This window comes from Carettochelys insculpta, chromosome 2 (assembly GCF_033958435.1).
Source record: "Carettochelys insculpta isolate YL-2023 chromosome 2, ASM3395843v1, whole genome shotgun sequence".
NCBI classification, from domain to species: domain Eukaryota; kingdom Metazoa; phylum Chordata; order Testudines; family Carettochelyidae; genus Carettochelys; species Carettochelys insculpta.
In genome coordinates, this window is record NC_134138.1 from 210,147,576 (window position 1) to 210,166,647 (window position 19,072).

The 19,072-nt window shown below is 41.6% G+C and overlaps 1 protein-coding gene across 1 annotated transcript in view; it reads right to left on the reverse strand.

Annotated features, from left to right (window-relative positions):
• RAB5A (RAB5A, member RAS oncogene family) overlaps positions 1 to 15,434 on the reverse strand; it is a 33,392-nt gene extending 17,958 nt beyond the window's left edge. Inside the window, exons 1-2 of the mRNA XM_074984489.1 lie at positions 15,243 to 15,434; positions 733 to 986 (exon numbers count right to left, since the gene is read on the reverse strand). Of these exons, the coding sequence (XP_074840590.1) occupies positions 733 to 895 (163 nt within the window). The 5' untranslated portion in view covers positions 896 to 986; positions 15,243 to 15,434. The remainder of the gene's footprint in view (positions 1 to 732; positions 987 to 15,242) is intronic.
• Positions 15,435 to 19,072: the final 3,638 nt, after the last annotated feature.

Consider the following 19,072-nt stretch of genomic DNA (forward strand, 5'->3'; position numbering starts at 1 on the left):
AAATTGTGGAAATCACTTCAGTCTTGGAAGGACTTGTTCAGATTCATCCAAAAGAGGAGTATACTTTGAAGAGCATAAGCAGCTGCTTCATTAGTAGGTATTACACAAAAAAAAAAAAACAAAAAAAAAACTGCCTCATGGGGAAAAGTAAAATCACTCACACTACTATAAAATCCTCATTGCCCCATCTATAATCAAGAGCCTGATTCACCTGCAGTCAGTTAGTGGCATAGGGGGAAAAAAAAAAGCACACAAAAACCTACAGAAAAAAGTGCACATGCAAGCATCTTCCTTCACAGTCAAAGTCAGGCTGTTTGAATGACCACAATAAGAAACTTTTATGTTTTGCTGTATAGCAAACCAATGTTCTATATCTTGCTAAGTAGCTTAACTGCACGCAGTAGTCATGAGAACTGTTAGAACAGCTATATCATCTTCAAGAATTATTGGATACCAGCTCCAGTTTAAAAAAAAAAAAAAAAAAAAAAAAAAAAAGAGAGATTGCCCAAACTTACTTTGTGTCACTCTGCCCCCATTGGGCAGCACACATCGGTTCACAGGTCTGCAACAGCCTTGAAACAACAGCACTAATACTTCAGTTCAGGCAGTAGAGACTGACGCTTTAAGATCCCACCACAGGGCATCACATTACACTTACGAAGACATTCACCAACAAAAAGAGAGTTTATATACAACACAAAGCAAAAGAAAAAAGTACTACTTTCTCCTTACCTCCAATGGTGCTCTCTTGAAACTCATGAAACTGGCCTTTTACAAAACGAAGAACCAAACTGGATTTGCCAACTGCAGACTCCCCCAGAAGTACTAGTTTGAACTGGCAAATTTTATTCCCAGCATTTGGCCCATTGGGTCTTGTTGCACCTCGATTAGCCATGTCTAAGTTAGAAAGAAGTCCCTTGTTTCAAGTTCTTGAGAGAAAAGAATTCCAGGATGTGATGCTGAATTTTCTTATAGATTGCAGCAACCTGTTTATCAAAAAGATAGTATACGTTATTAGAGTCAGTACTACGTAAATTACTAGAGCAAGACAAATCTCTTACAGCTCACAAGTGTAACATAATTATGTGAAACTAATTCTAGTAACAATTATCCAAGTTAAGGATCTAGGGCTTTCTTGGAATAGTTTTCAGGGTTTTAAAACAAGCAGTACTGTAGCACCTTAAAGAATAACTATTTTATTGATAAGGTAATCAGCTTCTGTGCATAAAGCTCATTTTATTTTTGGTAAAATAAGCCAGTGGTTGTACCAGCACAGCTACAAGATACTTTTATTACACAGTATCGCTTAAATCTTTGTCATTTATATTAAACTACTACAGATTTTCGATGTATACCTGAGTAACCTTAAAAGAACTATCTCCAGCAGAGGGGTAGTTGGGATATTCTAAATTAGGCTTTTCCCTTGTCAGATTTCAAACGGGATACAAAAAATACTAGCTACTTTCATTTTCTCATCTATTACCATGCATTTTATGCATTCCCTATAGCCATGGCTACACCAGCCCCTACCTTTAGAAAGGTTTTGGAAAGAAAGGGCTTTCGAAATCTGGGGGCCCTTTTGAAAGACCCCCCTCTACACAAGCGGTGTGCATTTCGAAAGCAGCACTTTCAAAACACGCATGGCTGCCATTATGCTAATGAGGTACTGCATATTCATGATAGCACCTCATTAGCATATGAGAAAGTGGCTTATTAGCACACCCCTTTCGAAAGGTGGGGGCTAATGTAGCCACAGCCTACGAGATTTCAGTTTGCATTGTATATCTCAGGCTAAGATTTGAGAATGCAACAGATACAGACCTTCATATTTCTATTCCATTTTCTATCATTTTAAGAACTTAATAATCAGAACTTCCTCTTTTATGATTGCGCTGATGCCAAAAAACTGACTGCTCAATTTAGAATTAGTAAAAACAAATAGAAGGGCTTAATTAGGATGAAGAATTACTGTATTGGAAAACAATTACACTAATACTTCAAAAGTCAATTTATGACAGTTTATTCCTATAATATACGTAAAATGTAAAATGCAATTTCTTCAGATAGAAAAGCATACATTTGAAAGTGAATATGACCCCTGGTTTGAACAGCTTTTCTGATTCTAATGTACCTGCCTGGAGGAGTTTAGGGACTGGTAATATGATATGGAGCCTTTCACCTTTACAGAGCAAACCTCAAACATCAACATTTGGTAACTGGGGTTTTATATAAAATGAATGGTTAATCTCAGCTGAGATGTTGCATACAGATGTTCACATAGTACAAAACTCAGCTAAAATGTACATGGGTCAATGATCAGAGACAAGACAATCAACTTGGAAGTGGTCATGTCAGACAAAAATCAAAACATGCTGGATCAGCAGTGTCGAGTAGGTTGCACTGCCTCTGCTAGTATTTTATCTAATTTCCTGATGGAGTTCTTTAGTGTCCAGAACATTTTTAATAACTAGTTTCACTTCAATTTTTTTAATTTAACAATTTAAAGGAAGTTTAATAAAATTTGCTCTTTTCAACCACTTTTACAGCTTAGACTAAGCAGCATTTTTCCCAGAAGATAATGCACTCGCTGCAATTGTGCAACACATAGGCTAGATCTTCCCAACTCCATTCTAGAAGTGAATGTCATATGATCACGTCGGAGATTGGAGTGGCCAGCACAGATCTTTCTCTCGTCAGGTAGGAGAGTATTCCTTTGTTTAGTGTTAACAACAAAGTTACAGTTTGCCAAATTTTTTAACATGTGAAGACACTATTTACTTTTAGTGCAGATATAGTCTTAACATATGCACACAAAAAGAGTACTAAACTGACACTAAGGCCAGAGTGGATAAAAACAGACACTGTATTTTATTTAAATCTGATTTTTAAAAATCAATAATACTAAACTTCTCACACAAAAATAAGTTTTAATTAAATTTCACTACAAACATGCTACATATACACTTAGTCTCATGAAAAATTAACAACTCTAGTTTGTCCAGCCTACCTACTAGCTCTTGCTTTTTGAAAGGTCTAGGGTTACAATTTCTGTTTCTCAGCAGAATAAAAGGTAACGTGCAAAGAAAGATTAAATAAAGCTCAATAGAATTGTTTTTGTTCTGTGCTTACAGGCATGTGGATGTTGGCCAAACATGGAAAAAAAGTTAGGTATTGGCCTTGTAAACCCAGGTTTGTGAGCTCAATGCTTGATGAGGCCATTAAGGGGTCTGCAGCAAGTAGATAGTGGTTAGTCCTACCAAGAGGGCAGGGGACTGGATGTAATATCATCTCATGATCCCTTCCAGCTCTGAGATAAGACATTGCCTTGAAGACAGACACAATCCATAGGAAAGAATGGAGGCAGTAAAGAAAAGAATGGTGGAGGATGGAAAGAAAAAGGAAGACATTATTCAGTGCACACACAGACAGAGCTTCCTTTATTTCCCCCACACTTACAGCAGAGAAAAACTGTTATGGTTTCTGGCACAAGAGACTCTCTAGTCTACTTTGAAGAAATTCATTCCCTGGGTAAAAATGGAAAATGTGTCAAATGCAAGCAGAAGACGCACAACCTACTTGCCAGAATGAAACAGCATGAGGAAAACTGCTTACAGTAGATCCCTGAGTTACACGGGGCTTGGGTTGCATTCCTCATAATTCAAATTTCACAAAAGTTGGGGGAGACAGGAACCAGGTGGCAGCTGGGAAACTGACCAGCCCCCTTTGGCTGCTCAGCTTTCTGGCTCCCAGAGTGGTGGTGAGTGGGGAGCCAGGCAGTAGCGATTTCTCCCTGGCTTCCGCCAGGGGTGGCAGCAGCTCTCTGCCTACCTGGCTTCCCCCAGCTGGGGGAGCCTGGTGGGCAGACAGCCACAGAGCAACTTTGAGTTGTGCTTAACTCGCATTAATGCAAATTACAAGAGTTTACTGTATTGGAAAAAGATGTAGGTAGGGCTGAGTGGACCAGCTGGTTAGTAACTTAAATTATTCACATTGCAATTCATCATTCTTAAAGATTCTCTCTCTGCCTTTTTGTGTAAGTGTGATTTGACAAGTACAGCTTGAAGCTCTCTAGTATGGCACATTTTCATCCAGTAACAACTGTAATCCATCATAAACTTAGTTAGCTGGATGACCACTTCTCATGGGTGTGGCCTAGCTCCCCAGGGTCCCATAAAGATTGATTGTAGCCACCAGTCCTGACAATCTGTAATATACACTGTTGTTTAGCCCTGTTTTACCCCAAATGTCTTAAGAGCCCAATAAGCAGTGAAAGTGTTGGTAATGCTGCTAGACAATATCGACCTCTTGTGGTCCAGCAAATTCACTCATTTGGCACCAGCCTTGCTCCAAGCGTGCTTGACTAGAGAGGTTCAACCTGCACATTCCCAAGTTGTTTCCTGTATTGGATGTTCCTAGTCACCACCCTCACCTACCTCTCCGACTGGGTTCCCACAGATGAGGCTGGCAAAGGGGCAGTGGGGGCTCTGTCTCCCAGTCCCGGTCTGCTGCAGGGTGCAGTGGCTCTGGTTCCCACCCCATGGCAGCCTCTGGCCCCCACGCTGTTGCGGGGGCTCCAGCTCCCAGCCTGGCACTGCTACAGGGCTGGAGGTTGGGGCCTCTGGCAGCTCCATGTCTGGGAGCCAGCTGGGGTGCTGAACCCTGATGAGGAGGTACCAGTACACAGTACCATCATGTAATGCCAGAAAAAAAGCCCTGAATGTTGTTGGGGGGGAAAAAAAAAGAAGTTTAGCTTAGCTAATCCTTTTGACTTGTTTAAACAGTTAACTAGATTTAGAATTTTATTACCCCAAGTATACAGCACAGAAAGCTTCAGTGAAGAGAAATTTAGAGTTGCCAATTGCCACTAAGTGTTATTTTACATTGCATAATGTATGCCCCTTATTTTGGAACATGATGGCCACAGATTAATGATGATGCTGTTAAGTCTATTACCTATTTTACTTCAGCATAACTCAGCTGTCTCAAGGGAACATTTGCCCCCCGCCCCCCCCCCCAAAAAAAAACAAAAAAAAAAAAACAGAAGTGCTGGTGAGTTCAATAGGGCTTACTCCAAAATTAAGTGCACTCTAAGCACGGTCAGTCTTAGCTTTTTTGTAACTTGATTTAAATCAGTTATTTCTTTTGGTAATGTAAAGCAATCCATCCTGCATAAGGCTATGTTTGTCTAATGCAGCAGTTCTCAAACTATGGTTCAGAACCTCAAAGTGGATTGCAACCCCATTTTAATGAGGTTGCCAGGGCTGACCACTGACTTGCTAGGGCATGAGGACTTCAGCCCAGGATGGGGGGCCTCAGACTTCATACCCTCACCCAGGGTTATGTTAACAATTTTTGTTGTCAGAAGGGCATAGCAATGCAATTAAGTTTGATAACCCCTGACCTAAAGTAAAGCAAATATATTTGAATCCAGCAACATTTCAGTCATTACCAACCTGACCCAGGTTCAAACCAGTGGCCAAGTTCTATATCCATTAGCATTTCTGACCCTTCTATTTCACTACCCATCCACCTCATGCTAAATACTACTCATGTTTAGCTGTCACTTAGCTTTATAACTTCTGTTTTGTAGATTTAAAGTCACATTATGACTAAAAAGATCTAGTCTGCTGGCAGATGCTTTCAAAAAAATCTGTATCACCAGTTTTACCCTTGCTTCGTATTACACCTACCTTACATCCATGAAAACATACAAGACTCAATGACAACATACCTCAACTAACACAGATGATGAACACGGATATTCCTTCCACAGTGATCCCAGACCAGGCAGCAAGACTGAGTGGAATGTTAATTCTGATCCTTTACATGGATCAATATCTGAAAGCTTTTATGATAAATTTGTCACTTTCTCATAATGTTGCTCCTTTCTCAAAGGGCTGCATCTACCTAGCACAGCTCACTAAAGATCTTTGTGCCAAAACATCCTAATCCTTCATAGAGAGACCTGTATTGTAGTAATTGTCACATGGTCAACTCTAAGTCACTCATGAGTGAATCAAAAAAGGGTACTGGATAGTGCAACCCACCCAGAATGAAACATATTGCTTCTTGTGTTATTCCAAGGCATGTCTACACAGCCCACAGAAGCAAGCATCCCAGTGCAGTTCAAAAGACTCAAGTTTGTCGGATTTGTGCTAGCATGCTAAAAAAAAATTAGTGGCTTATATAGCACATAGATGTTGTGCTTGAGCTGCAGCACAGGCTCTGAAGCCTGCGGAAGTGGGGTGGGCTTCAGAGTCCATGCCACATCCTTGGTACATTGTCTACACAGTTATTTTTGGAACATTAGCTCCACAAGCCCAAGTCTGCTGATTCATAATGGGATGCTCACTCAGGCAGACTGTATAAACATACTATTCACAAATAACTCAGGAGGGATAGAACCTACCCACACTGAGACCCAACTTCTGCCACAAGACAAAAACCAAAACACAGTAACTTCAGTATCACCATAAACTACGTACCAAAATAACACATTTAGATCAAGAAAGCTGTATCACGTTATTAATTTAAGTGAATTCACCTGAAGAGGAACTGTTCTGTTAACCTAAAATGCACTTGTGGTCTTACTCATGAGAAAGCAACAGAACTAGGAATTTAAAAGCAATTTGACAATTTCTCTTCCTTAAAGAGAATTAAAAATCGTGAATGAACAGTGTATCAGGTAGGGACAGGTATTGCTTTGTTTCAACAGCATGACGTACAAGTAATGTATCTGGAAGACTTAAGTAACTTGTAACACTGGATGAAATTAGCATATTTAATCACTCCACAGCTACACTGTAAAATAGTGCCACAGAAGTCATTTATAAAACAAATTAAACCACAGGGTGGAGTCACCATACTGATGATACTTAGTTCTCATCTTTAGTTAAAAAGACAGATATAGGATTCTTACTCGCAGTTTAGAAAAGTTTGAATAATGTAATGCCTCAATTAAGACTTCTCTTTTGGACATATTGCTCTAGTTTTCATTGTAGTACAGTTCAGTAAGTAAGTTAGACAATTAGAGTATTTTTTTTAAACTCCTGAGATGCATGCTGCTTTTCAATCCTGCAATATATTCTGCACTGTGTAGCATCATTTTAGGCCCAAGTAAGGGTCAGGCCCAAGTAAGTGTGGGTCATGAGGTTACTCTTCAATTTTACATGGTTACTCGTCAATTTTACATCTCTTACTTCACCACTCAGGACTTGCTCACTACAACTCTGCTACATCCTGTGTAGCGGGAAAAGGATGTAATCTGTGAATGTAGGTGTGGAAGGGCCTCAGATGTTACTCCACAGGTAATTAACCCCACATAAAAAAACTCCACAGGTAGTTATCTCATTCAAAATGGCCTTTCAGAGGAATAATTGATCTTTATAGAGCCCCTGTCAAATTCCAACCAGTGTTTGAGTCCTAGCTGAAACAGGCTATCAAGGCAGTATCACAGAAAATTGTTGGCAGGAATGTCCAATCTAGTAAAAATACAGAACTGTTAGAAATACTTTCGTAGTCCTCACTCATGACAATGGAAGAAAAGAATGATGCAAGAACAAAAAACAAAAGTCACCAAATAGATGTCTTCGAAGGGGGCTCAAAATACTTCCAAGTCATGGGGAACTCCAGCAACTTCAAAACAAGCCAGCAGACAGCATTAAAACTTCTAGCGACACTTTATGCTGCTATAATTTAAGGCTTGTTCCAAAGAAATTTTTCTAAATACTGCAGATTGGGTTTCAGCTGCTGCATTTGGTACATTTCCAGCATTTAGTAATTATTTTCCAGAAGACAGAAAGGTTCCCCAACTGCCAGCTTATGCCAACACATTTAATAAAATAAAACCCACTACTCCTATGCCCATGAGGACTGTTAGGCTATGTCTACACCAGAGGGTTTTGTCAACAAAAACGGGCCTCCCTCACTATTTCCATCCAGCTGTCCTTTCTAGTGTGGAGTGGCTTAATTTCTGTAGACTAGCCCCTCACCAGCCTACTATATCATCTACCCATTCTCTGTGAAACCTGCCTCTATTTGAAACATCAAGACCCTGGTATTTGGCATAACAGACTTTTCGCTTGTTGTTCATTCTGCAGATATGCTCAAATAGCTATAACTTCCACTGTATAACCTTCTGCAGTAGGTTCTCTTTCGGCTGTATTTTACTAAATAAAATTCCTCATTAGTGACCTTCTGCATTCATCCTATTCTCAGGATCTTTCTACAACAGCTCCTCTCAAATGCCAATATCCTTCACTTCAAACCTTTCCTTATCACCCACATCTTTTAGCCCTAAAACATGCTGCTGAATACACGTTTTCAAGATTCTCGGCCTTGTTCCTAAGCTAATCAATTTGCTTTTCCAGATCTTACCACCTACAAACTTGTTCTTGCTTTGCTATCCTTGTAACTATTTACTTCTTACAGTTTAGATCATAGATCATGTTGCTTCCCAGATATGTGAACTTCTGTACGTTCTCTAGTTCAATGCTATCTACACTGATCTTCCTTCTCATTTCCTTATCTCCAAATACCATGGTCTTCATTATCGATGTTTATAATCAGTCCATACCACTTTCCTTCCTCATTTAGTATCTGCACTGTTCTTGCTAGTTTCTTCCTCCACCATCCACAAACTTCAAGTTGCCAATTCTCATCCTGTGCACCGATATCCCTTCTACTTCTTCCTTGATCCTGTCCATCACTCTTTCTAGATGAAGATATTCAGTGATATCGGATCTCCTTGTCTCATACCTCTGCTCATTCTAAAACAGCTTCCCAGCTCCTTGAATGTTCTCACCTCTGCCACTACATTATTAATATCCATAAACAATCATATCAGTCTGGTACGCACTCTGTGCAACTCCAACGCCACCCAAGTCACTTTATAATCTATACTGTCAAATGCCTTCTGAAAAATCAACGAAGCAATTGTAGGTGTCCTTGTTCTTTCATCGAGCTTTCTTCACTATCAATCTTAGTGCCAATATCTCCTGTACTGTACTTCTATCTTTCCTGAATCCCGCTTGCTTATCCGCTAGATGTTCTTCTATCTGCAATCTCAGTCTCTCCCAGGATCATCATCAGTATCTTCCCTACATGACTTCTTAGGGCAATCGTTCTGTAGTTCTTGCACTCCAATGCACTTCCTTTGTGTATTGTCACTAGCACAGATCTATTCCTTAGGTGCCTTCCCTTCTTTCCATGCTATATTATGTAGCCTGTGTATTTCCTGAATCATACTGGCTACATCTACACTAGCCCAAAACTTTGAAATGGCCATTTCGAAGTTTACTAATGAAGTGCTGAAATACGTATTCAGCACCTCATTAGAATGCCAGCAGCCGCAGCACTTTGAAATTGACATGGCTCGCCGTCGCGCAGCTCCTTTTCGAAAGGACACTGGCAACTTCGAAATCCCCTTATTCCTAACAGCAGATAGGAATAAGGGGACTTTGAAGTTGCCAGGGTCCTTTCGAAAAGGAGCCCCGTCTGCACGAGCCATGTCAATTTCAAAGTGCCGCAGCTGCCGGCATTCTAATAAGGTGCCAAATACGTATTTCAGCACTTCATTAGTAAACTTCGAAATGACCATTTGCATGGCCATTTTGAAGTCTGGGCTAGTGTACACACAGCTACTGTCTCCACTGTATTTGATCATCACTACCACGATCTTATTTCCAAGACTCTTTTTTTCTAGTCATTTCATTGCTCTTTCTACTTCCTCCTTCAAAGTATCAGTCTCACTCTTGATGCTCAGCAGCAGTATCTCTTTCAGTTCTTCGATCAGTCTGAGACGTTCAGGTCCAACTATGCTTTGATGAGTGCAATATCTCATTGATTCCTGTACAACCTTCTCCTTGTTCATGAGCACCTCATCATTCTCATCTTTGATCATCTGCTTCAGCTGCCACTTCCTATTAATACTCCTGGTCATCTTATATAACTCCCTGATCTTATACTCACTGTGATAGCTCTCTCTATCTTCATATTGCTCATCTAATCATTTTGCCTTATCTATTCAGGCCACTTTCCTTGCCTTTTTGCCTTTCACTCTATATTGCTGTTCTGTCCTCTCAGAAACACCCCTTCTGATCTTCAATGCTTTCTTCTTTTGGACCAACTTCAGCATCTCCTGCATATTCCACTTCTTACTGTTCTCCTTCAGCAACCATCTGCTCAATTTCCTCTTCCATGGCTGTGGCTATCCCTTTGACTCTCTTATCTGAGGCTATGTCTGCACCTAAGGGAATGTCAATGGCTGCCATGAAATTTTAGGTACGCCAATTTTGTACCTAAGATCAATTTTGCAGACATCAACACTGGTCACTTCGCTGCAGAACGTCGACGTGTGTGATCCTCCTGCCAACATTCCTTAATCCTTGTGGCTTGCAAGGAGTTCCGAGTTCGACATTGAGCCCAGAATGAGCCGTTTCATACATGTGCAAAACAGTTCCCTGAAAGATTGAACCTAAGCATTCGATTTTCTGACAAAAACGATTGATAAATTACTAATCTAGACATAGCCTTAATAATTTTCAGCCTGAAAAACTAAACATTTTAATTCCTATCTGGTTGTTTTTCAGGTTGCAGAGCAATAGCATCTTCACTCTCCTTAGATTTAGATAGAAACCCTCATATTTCACGGAACAGAGGGTCAGAGTTTCCATTTCTGTATTTCCTCATTTACTGCTAGTATGCGGTTCCAATAGTTAGTATTCCTTTCACATACCCACCTTAAAAGTCAAACATGAAGTGTTAATATTTTTCAGACTGGTAAAAAAAAAACTACTTGACACGGTTAATGAAAAACCATCACCAAATCTTTGTATAGAGCTATATATTTCTTTCACCATCTAAATGGAATTAAAAAAAGAAAAACACACAAAAACAAAAAAACCCTTCAATTTCCCTGTTCAGCAAGATCTCTCTTGAGATTCAGGCCATAGTTGTTCACCACTTCTTAAATAATATGTACAATACTAGTTTTGGGAACCAGAGGAAGTGTGATGTATGAAGATAATTGTGGAAGAGGCAAGAAGCCTTGCTCAGGTATACTAAGCACACAATGAATAAATTCAGCTTTCTATAAAGATGCTTTTCGATAAACTCCATACATTCATTTTAGTAGCAGCAGCTATTTCTAATCATGCCCTCTTGGTAATGATTTCCCATGTGCAGATCCTAGGCACTTCAGCAATGCAAACAATTGATGTTTCTTTTACAAAAAAAAAAATCTGTCTTCTGAGTAAGCTTTTCATTTTACAGGTGAGTTTTAGGTAACATGTGGGCCATGTCTCCAGATGCTCCTCCCTTTCAGAAGGGGCATGTTAATGAGGCACTTCAAAACAGGTTGTTGAGGCAATGGCATGCATATTTAGCACCTCATTAGCATAATTATTGGCCAGCTGCACTTCAAAAGTACTATTTTCAAAACACTAACTGGCTGTATTGATGTGGGCGCTTCTAAATAAACCCCAGACATTGAAATTCCCTTATTCACAATTCGTTTGGAATTTTGAGATGTGATGCTTATTTTGAAGCGCCCACATCTATACAGCTAGTCTACATTTCAAAAGTAGCACTTTCGAAGCACAACTGGTGGCTATTATACTAACAAGGCGCTGAATATGCATGTCTGTGCCTCATTAACATGCCCCTTCCAAAATGGAGGGGCATATATAGAAATGGGCTATGCAGTAAAGCTAGCTGAAGAACTGGAAACTCATAAATCTTGTTTTAACTTTACTATTAAAAAGTTAATTTTTAAGGCTGATCATAAATAAGCTGTAAAATTTGGTCTGTGTTTCAACAGCATAAGCTTTTGATCTGAATTCAAGATTTCAAATAAAAATGAACATTAAGAAGATGCAAAGACTATAAAAGAAAAGAACTGGATGAATTACTTTATGAAACTAATTGTTCCCTAAACATTTTATTTAGTTCTCCCATTTTACCCTAATAGAGTTCTCCACCTGGGAAAGGTTATGAAGCACTTTGCATTTTCTCAATCTTGTATCTTAAAAAAACAAGCAGTGGGAAAATACTTTAAAAGAGCCCTTCTGAATTATAGTAGGTATGCATGATGGTTTAACAGATCTTTTCCATCTCTACTGTCTGATTTTTTTTTGAGGTCACACTAAGTATGCCAGCAGAGGTACAAAGATCAGACATATATATTGGGAAAGTACATGGCAAATGATCTACTGGGATTTACACCTCCTAGTTTTATCTTCCCCCCTTTCAATCGCCTTATATACCAAAATGCATATAACACATGCTCTTTTGTCTTTGTTGTGAAATACTGAGCCAGTTAGTATATCACATAAATTAGACTTTTTATAATTTTCAGCAACTGGTGCTGTAACTCCAATTACTTTAACAATTTCACACTAAAAAAGTTTTCTGAAAGGTCTCAAAAGGATGCCATAGCCACTATCTTTTATTTGAAATTATTCTTTTTAAAGCCTCAGTCTTGCCAATATTTATACCTATCCTAAATTTCATGCGTGCCAGGAAACCAAGTTCTCCAGGACTACTCACAGCCCAGTTAAAATGTTGGCAAGTTTAGGGCCTACTACTTTAAAAAGGTACAATCAATAACAGTCCCATCTCTACTACAGTCATGAGAGGCATTCTTCTAAATTGGTGTAGATACCAAAGGGATTGGTACAATGGGAAAAGAGTTTTAATTTTATCTATACCATTTTCTCAGATTTCATATTACATAATCTTTCATCATATAAGTTACATAGTTTAAAAATTAGTTATGAGCAGACCTGATTAGCCAGATGTCACAAAGAACATCAACATTTTGTTTAATTAAAGTTTCAGTTAAAAGTAAACTGTTTCTATACCAATTATGAATTTGGAGACAAAATGCAGATAAAATGATTATCCAAGTTTCAGCTTATCTGTACTGGCAAGTTTGTGTTCGGAGTGAGGAAATACCATTCATAGAGTGTTCATAACTTAACATATGAAATTATTTACACTAATGATACTTGAGATAATTCTGGTTTACAAAACGTAATAGTTTAAACAGTGAAGGCTTTTATTTAACTGCTCATTGTACTGCTGAGAGCTCTATTTTCTTATTCCTATAAAACAAATAAAAAAAACTTGGCAACTTTCACAGATTTAGTATATTTACATTTCCTCATCACAATGCACGTGTAAGTTTTTCATATATCAAGGTTTAACACACACCAACCAATTAACATACCAAACATGTGAACCATCAGACAAGCAGTCTACAAAATTTACATCATTCCAATTAAAGATAATAAGCCCGGTGTGACTATGTCTGTGATGTATGTGAGTTACTGATTGTTTTCATAATTTCCTGAGTGATTTAGTCAGGATAGGTAAAGGAACAACTGTCACCCAACTCAAAAACACAGTAGTCACGTAGAACTTTCAAGACTAACAAAATAATTTCAGGTGATGAACTTTCATGGGACAGTTCATCACCTAATAAATTATTCTGTTAGTCTTTAAAGTGTTACATGACTACTGTTCTGTTTTGTTAGAATACAGACTAACAGGGCTACCTCTCTGTTACTGTTCACCTAACACCAAGTTATCACCAGCAAATTTCAAATGGGACTCACTTCATAAAACATAACTGCTATGTCTACACTAGCCAAAAACTTCGAAATGGCCATGCAAACAGCCATTTCGAAGTTTACCAATGAAGCACTGAAATACATATTAAGCACCCCATTAGCAGGCGGGCAGCCACGGCACTTCGAAAGTGACGCGGCTCATCTAGACGGGGCTCCTTTTCAAAAGGACCCTGGCTACTTCGAAGTCCCCTTATTCCCATCTGCTCATAGGAATAAGGAGACTTTGAAGCAGCTGGGGGCCTTTCGAAAAGGAGCCCTGTCTGGGCAAGCTGTGCAGCAGCGAGCCACGTCACTTTCGAAGTGCCACAGCCGCCCGCATGCTAATGAGGTGCTGAATATGTATTTCAGTGCTTCACTGGCAAACTTTGAGATGGCCGTTTGCATGGCCATTTTGAAGTTTTTGGCTAGTGTAGACACGGCCAAATAGTTTAAGTATTTGTTCCTCTCCTCAAAGGTTCACCTATCCTCAGCCATAAAAACTGAAACAGCCTTCCAATCACAAGATGTTTCTGAACAGCTTCACATGTCACTGGGGAAGATGTAGATGTTTTTCAATGAGCAGAGGACAATGAAAATGATTAGGAGTCTGGAGCACATGACCTATGAGGAAAGGCTGAGAGATTTGGGTTTATTTAGTTTGCAGAAGAGAATACTGAGGGATGATTTGATAGCAGTCTTCAACTTTCTGAAAGCAGGCTCTAAAGAGGATGGAGAGATACTGTTCTCAATGGTGACAGAACAACGAGCAATGGTCTGAAATTACAGTGGGAGAGATGTAGGCTAGGTATTAAGAAAAACCTAATTCACCAGAAGGGTGGTGAAGCAAGGGAATGTGTTACCAAGAGAGGCTGTGGAATCTCCATTCCTAGAGGTTTTAAAGTCCCCGCTTGACATAGTCATGGCCAGAAAGATTTAGATAAGATTGATGCTGCTTTAGGCTGGACTAGGTGACCTCCTGACAGCCTTTCCAGCCCTAGAATTCCATGACTCGTTCGGTTTCTCCTTTACCCAGACGCTTTTTTTAGAGGGAAGGTAGAGCACAAGGCAACCATGGCAGAACAAGGATTTGTATTTCAGACGCACTCCTAGGCCAGGCCTTCCCGTACGGAAGTTTCAGGTTAACTTTTTACCAGTCTGCCCTGAACTGAAAACAGGCCATTTTACAGCACCAACCCGAGGGGCTGCGCGCAGGCCACTAAGTACCTAATGACCCCCTGCCTCGCCCCGCTGCCCCGCCCCGCCCGAGACGGGGAGAGCGGCTAGGCACTCTCATGGTTTCAGTTCCCACGCCGCTGCCTGGCGCCAGCAGCCGCTGTGGGGAGGCGGGAAGCGTCACACATTAGGCTGCGGGGAAAAGAAAAAAAGCGGGGAGACCGCAGACTCCCCCCGCCCCCTTCCAGCCCCGCCGAAATATGGGGAAGTGGGAGACTCGGGGGCGCCATTTTGAGGCGGGGGAGATAGACCAGCCGCTCCCGGCGCTCGCGGCGGGCCCCTGCGGCGCGAACAGGAGGCGCCGTCAGGGCAAGGCTCCTGTGGGACTCCGTGAGCCCCCACCCGCTGCCTCGCTCGCTAGCGGAGCTGGGCCGGTGCCGCCCGCCGCTGTCTGCTCACCTGGCGCTGCCGGGAGGCCGCGCGCGGGAAAGGAGAGAGGCGCAGCGGCTTCGCTCGCTCCCACGGCTGTGAGAGGAGGCGGCGGCTTTTCCGCGAGGTCCAGGGGGTGAGGGGTGGGGGCGCTGCCTTGTCTCGCCCGCGCCGCTGCCAACTTCCGCCTCCTCCTGCCGGACCAAAACACACACACGCACTTCCGCCGCCTCCGCCACGTCACAGCTTCTATGTTCTATTCAGTTCCGGGAGCGGCTCGGAGCTGCCTTATGGCGCGTCACATGGTTTCGCCCCTCCCCGAAACATTGTGACCGGGGCAAAACCGAGTGACAGCATCAAACCAGCCCCAGCTCAGCGATTGTGCAAGACACCGCTTATAGCGCAACTGGCAAAGGGTTGTAGGACGCAGAGAAGGGACGTGAGGAACTTTTTTATAGGGTGGGTCTAGTGCGAGAGGCGCTTCCGCCTCGGTAACTGACATGGCGGCTGCTGCCGGATATCACGTGACTGGCACAGGCTCGTTCTGTGGAATACAAGCGAGCCCACTCCCACCATAACACAGTGCGCTGCTTAAAGGATGAGCACAGCGGTTTTAGTTGGAGCGCAGCCCTGTTTGCGGCGGTTCCTAAGTGACGTGCAGTCCCAGAAAGCCTTTGACAAGGTCCCTCAGCAAAGGGTCTTGTGCAAAGTGAGCTGTCATGGGCTCTACCCACACCCTACTTCCAAGTTGAACTTTAAAGTAGGGCACTGCGTTCCCAGGAACGGAGTAAGGACTTCAAAATCAGCCTCTCTTACTTTGAAGTAAGGAAAAGTGTGTGTAGACGCTCTGCAGGCTACTTTGAACTAGCCCTTTACTTCGAATTAGGATCCTACTGCAGGTGCGCCCAAGGAGGAATTGCTGGCCAGTAGCGTTAAAGGCATTCTAGAAAAGGTATTATCTGAAGTAGTCCTTTGCTAAATGAAATGTGGGGGAGGGGTAGGTCAGTTTGAACATCGACTTTCTAAACCCAGGGTTGTAACCTCAGTCCTTGTAAGCTCAGCCATTTAGGGATTTTTGGCAAAATAGATTAAAAAAAATCAGTCAGGGATGATGATAGGTTCAGCTGTGAGGGCAGGGGAGTGCACTCAATGACCTCTCGAGGTCCCTTCCACTTCTGTGAGATAGGTATATCTCCGTGCTTATTTAAAATGATAGAAACAATGCAAAGGGGAATATTTCTGTTCACCATTAAGGGAAAAGCCAAAAGATACGTTCCTGTCACGTGATGATGATGATGAAATACTTCCCATTACAAAAGCAGCTAAACAGTAGGTAACGCAGTTGCACATTTTTTAAGTCACTAGGTCAGGATTATTTGCATCCAAGAGTTCTGAAAAAGATCTATCTGAGGAGCTTTCTGAGCCATTAAGGTTGATTTTCAGTAAGCTTTGGAGCACTTGGAAAGTTCCAGACGATTGGAAGTTGGCTAACATTATGTAGGTGTTTCATAACATTAAACAGGAAGTTAAACAGGTAACTATGGGCTTGTCAGCCTAATGCTGATTTAAGGCAAAATAATGGAAGAGCATTTACTGGCTTTGATTATTAAAAAATTAAAGGAAAATGATATTAATGCTATTCAACCTGCATTTAAAGCAACAGATCTTGTCAAGCTAACTTCATTTTTTTAAATTACAATTTAAAAAAATGTATAACGTTGATGTACAATATTTAGATATCTGTAAGCTATATAATTTTGATAGAGGAACTAGCATGATACAAAGTCAACGTGAAGCATAATAAAACTGGCTAACCTGTTAGATCTCAGAATCTACTCTATTTTTGCAAATTCTTGTATTTGGAGTCACCGAGTTTAAGAAGAAATTGCTTGAACACACAGGGCTTGTTTACACTATTTCATAGTTCAAAGGGAGGATGGTAAGTAGGGTGTTGGGAGTTTATTAATGAAGTGCTGTGGTGCATATGCAGCACTTCATTATGCAAATTACCCCCCCCCCCCCCCCGTGGCAACTTTGAAGTGTTAAACTTAGAAGTGCCGGCTCACATGTAGCTGTGACTCACCTGCTGACACTTCAAACTTGCCTAGGCACATTTTGAGGAGTAAAGGGACTTTGAAGTTGCCCACGCACTTCGAAGTACCGGTGGGTGAGCTGCGGCTACATATGAACTGGCACTTCAAAGTGTAATGCTTCGGAGTTGCCGCAGGGGGGAATTTGAGTAATGAAGTGCTGCATATTCACTGCAGCACTTCATTAATTAACTCCCAACACCCTACTTACCATCCTCCCTTAGAAGTGGGGAGGTGGTGTAGACACAGCCAGAGAGTTGCAGTTGCTAGTATTCCATTTATTCCATCCCACACGACATGGAACAACCAACCAAAAGAGCAGGACTAACCCCATAGTGCTCTATCTCAGTTCAAAGCCATTTAGTTGACATCTTTGTTGAACCTGCCAGCAAGAATGACAGTTGTGGTGATAGTTCTTTTTTTGTAGTCTGAACATTTACCCTCTACGAAGTGGTCTGAAATCACCAGTGTATTTCACACTGGTCAATGTTCAACTGTCAGATGATAATACTTCTGAACACCATCATCTGAATCAGAACTCATAACTAAATATAATGGGTGAAATCCTGACCAGTGCAAGGTAGGGGCAAAACTCACACTGATTTCAGTGTGGTCAGGATTTCACCCACTACATGTTCCTCTTTGTGTAAAAATTTCCAACAAGAGTTTAAAGTTTGCTTTGTCAACTTTTTTCCCTTCAGGTCTGATCCAACCCCCATTGTAGTTAATGGTTAGACTTTCATTGACTTTCACATGGGTTGGATTGGGCCCTATGGGGTTATCCTGTTCACCTTTTTCTTCTGTATTTTGTTTTCCCATTTCTTTCACTAGCTTCTTTTTTCATTCCCTTTTCTGTCTTTTCTTTCTTCATTTTTTCTCTCATCTCTGTAAACCTTTTGCTGAAAGCAACAAGTTCAGCTACTTCTCAGCATGCAGTTTTTGGATGTGTCTACACTACCACCTTCCTCTGAAGGAAGGATGGTAATTACTACAGCAGTACTCCTCCTTACTTACTCAGGAGTAAGGGGACTTCGAAGGTGCCCCAGCACTTCGAAGTACCGGTGGGTGAGCTGCGGCTAGACGCATGCCGGTACTTCAAAGTTTAAAACTTTGGAGTTGTGCGTGGGGCGGGAATTTGCTAAATGAACTTGCTAAATGAAGTGCTGCCTATGCAGGGCAGCACTTCATTAGTGAACTCCCAACACCCTAATTACCATCCTTCAAAGGGAGGTGGTAGCGTAGTTACAGCCTTTGTTTTGCTTAGGAAGTAACATTTCTATCCTTTCATGAATACACTGAAGATGAATAATTTAAAAAACCCAAAGCCATTGTGTAAGAGTGCAGTGTTGTCCTCCTAAGCTACGTCTACACATGAAGCCTACATCGAAATAGGCTATTTCGATGAATAACGTCTACACGTCCTCCAGGGCTGGCAATGTCGATGTTCAACATCGACGTTGCGCAGCACCACATCGAAATAGGCGCAGCGAGGGAACGTCTACACGCCAAAGTAGCACACATCAAAATAAGGGTGCCAGGCACAGCTGCAGACAGAGTCACAGGGTGGACTAGCGCTTCTGGGGCAACAGCTAGCTGCTCCCTTAAAGGGCCCCTCCCAGACACACACAGCCTGCACAGCATGCGGTTTGCAGAGCCATAGGCACGCATACCTCGGGCGACGCAGTCATGGACCCCCAGCAGCAGCAGCAGCAGCAGCAGCAGCAGCCAGAGGTCCACCCAGCTGCCCCTGCAGGAGCAGTGATCGCCCTG